This window comes from Colobus angolensis, unplaced genomic scaffold (assembly GCF_000951035.1).
Source record: "Colobus angolensis palliatus isolate OR3802 unplaced genomic scaffold, Cang.pa_1.0 Scaffold525, whole genome shotgun sequence".
Lineage (NCBI taxonomy): Eukaryota > Metazoa > Chordata > Mammalia > Primates > Cercopithecidae > Colobus > Colobus angolensis.
In genome coordinates this window covers 288,995-291,709 of record NW_012118766.1, presented here as the reverse complement: position 1 = coordinate 291,709, position 2,715 = coordinate 288,995, and the positions used below count along the sequence as shown (strand labels likewise).

General features: G+C 46.2%; 1 protein-coding gene across 2 annotated transcripts in view; it reads right to left on the bottom strand.

The window, feature by feature from the left end:
* Nucleotides 1-1,769: 1,769 nt before the first annotated feature.
* Nucleotides 1,770-2,715, bottom strand: part of LOC105525254 (sperm-associated antigen 11-like) — a 15,183-nt gene continuing 14,237 nt past the window's right edge. For both annotated transcript variants that reach the window (XM_011960807.1, XM_011960809.1), the window contains one exon: nucleotides 1,770-2,105. In XM_011960807.1, coding sequence (XP_011816197.1) covers nucleotides 1,918-2,105 — 188 coding nt within the window. In that variant the 3' untranslated portion in view covers nucleotides 1,770-1,917. The remainder of the gene's footprint in view (nucleotides 2,106-2,715) is intronic.

Genomic DNA, 2,715 nt, shown 5'->3' with positions numbered 1-2,715 from the left:
TCCTTCCCTTCCCTTCATGTTTACTTCCCGGAAGCCTCAGCAAACACTCCCAGGCAGCCTGTTTTGTGCTGGGCAATGCCATAGGTACCAGTTTTTTACCATTCCTGACAGGCGCGCAAACACTTCCTTTGGAGAAGTTTTACTTAAGGAGGAGATAACATTTTCCACAATGTAGATCAGCCCAGGCCCAGGGGCCACCTTAAAAATATTCAATAATACAGCCCAGGGCCCATGCGAGCGCCCTGCTGGCCGGCCCTGGACTCCGCGGAGGGCTCCCTGGGGGTTCTCACCTGCACCACCCTGGCAGGGAGGAACGGGGTTCCCATCCTCCCCACCTCACCTGGTGGAGACCCCGTGGGTCCTCGGGTGAGGCTCTGCTTCCACACCCGCAGGCTGCTGTGCTCTGATGGAGTCTGACATTGAGCCCAGCTCCTTCATTTCATTTCTGAGGAAGATGAGGCCAAGAGAAGGGGCTGCTGTCGAAGAGCACCTGCCCAGAAGTCCCATCCTCATGGAACCAGGCTCCAGCTCCCCAGTGCCCCTTCATGTTACTTTGTGTTTCTGGTACACAGATGAGCTGGTGTGGGTTGGTGGCACTCCTGCCTGAGAATGTGCCTGCCTGTTCTGAGGCATGGACGTTTGCTGCGTTTCACTCTTGAGTCAAGGCTAATAGGGGCCAATGCTCTTCAGGAAGTCATTCCCTTCAGGAATGGAACAATGGCTCTTCCCTCTAGAGGCATGAGAGAGCGCCCTGCAGAGGTTCCTGTGCCTAAGAGACACTTACTCTGTGCACTTCCAGGGCTCTGCCTGATTGTATTTAGAAAAGAGGAAAAGCAAGAGTGAGTTTAGAAGAGGCTGCGAGAGGCCAAAGGCATGATGCCAAATATTCATTGCAACCGGAGCTGGGAATTGAGACTGGGCCCCAAAGTGTACATTCTAGGGGGCTCTTTGGAGCAGCTGGGCTCATTCAGAAGCACACCGGACTCAGGCAGCGACACAAACAGGGACACAGAGCATCTTCCCAAGCCACCTGTCAGTCGGGAGAAAGCTTGGCATGTGGTCTCTATCTCTCAGCAGGTTTGTTTTTATTACGTTTTACATTCCTTACCTGTAATTAGTATTCACTACTCTTGGAATTAGTATTCAACAAATTCAAGCAGGTTCCAGAGAAAGGCAAAAGGCAGCTAAGCATTCGGGAATCTCCATGAGCAGGGGCCCTGCCTTGCTCCAATTGCACAGAAATATGGTTTTTAGAAGGAACATAGAAGAATGAATGATGGCTGATAGGCACACTGAGAATGCCATTTATGAATTGCTAGCCTGGGGGAAATGTGCTTCACCTGATGATTTTCATTTTTCTTTCATTCCTAAAATGGACCTGCTTGCACCTTATTGTACACACTATCAGCTTGTTGTATTAATCAGTTGAAATAGCCTAAGAGTAAATGCTTGAAAACAATACAATCCCAACAAAATGTGACCTATTGTTGTTACTGCTTGAGGAGGCATAAAGGGAAAAGGGATAAGGTGCATTACCATCTGGGTGAATAAGCAGAAGTCTAGTGCTGGGTGTGGTAAGAAAGATGTCTGCAGATGGAAAACAGAGCAGCAGATTGGTTGCATTTATGTCCCTCTGAAAATCAGTTTGAAGCTTGGTTTCTAGTCTATTACCATCTCCAGGTAATTAAGAGATATTCCCTTGACTAGGAAAGGAAAGTGGAATATCACGAAATTCTGAGACCCCTTTGAAAAGGCAGTACATGGAGAAGTAAGAAAGTTAAAAAAATTATTTTATCAGCTCTTCACCTTTGGTGCTAAATTCATTCAACAAATATTTATTGAACACCTACTACAAGCCACACATTCCTTTAAGCCCTTGAGATACTTCAAGATCCCTGCCTTCCAGGAGCTTATATTTTAGATTCCAGATCTGCCATCCATCTTTGGCTTCTCTTTTCCTTCTTCATCTGTATTTGATATGCAACACCTATTCCAGGGATCAGAGCAAATGTCACGCTTTTTCTCACCAGAATGGCAGAAAAAAAGTCTGTGGATCCCTTGCTGCATAAGGCAGATGGTATTTCTAATTCCCGGTGGAACATCCCCTATGGATACAACAGAAGAGAGTTGACATTTAACTCATATAGTGCAGAGAATAGGAGATTACCCCAGCCCACAGCCAAGGATTACTGTATTCTGACAATGCTAAGTACTTTTGGACAAGTCCCAATGTAACCGAACTTTGGCTTCTTAGCTTTAAAACAGGAACGATAATTTATGTCTGATATGTTGCCAGGAGGATGATAGGGTGTGTTGTATGCATGCTCACCTGGCCCATCTAGGCCCTAAAAAGCCCATGCAGCTCTTAAATCAGGGTCCTCGAGCCTCCTGGTGAGAGATGTGCACTAGAAGGAAGCAAAGGGAGTTTTGGAAAACAGAAGTGGTCCAGAATGGGACAGGTCTTGGTCTCTAAGGAAAGTAGAAGTATTAACCCATTTTCAGCTTATGGCCCAATTTTTAGTTTTATGTCCTACAATGAAAAGGAGGAAATAAAACCTCTCTCCTCACCAGGACCTGTGGGCTTGTAAGTCACGAATGACCACCTGAATTTTTTATAACAACAGGACATTGTGCAAGAGATGGTTGGAAGAAAGATCTTACTTATGCCAGATCTGCAAATGCCACGTGCAATGACTTTAAACAGCAGCAGCAGCA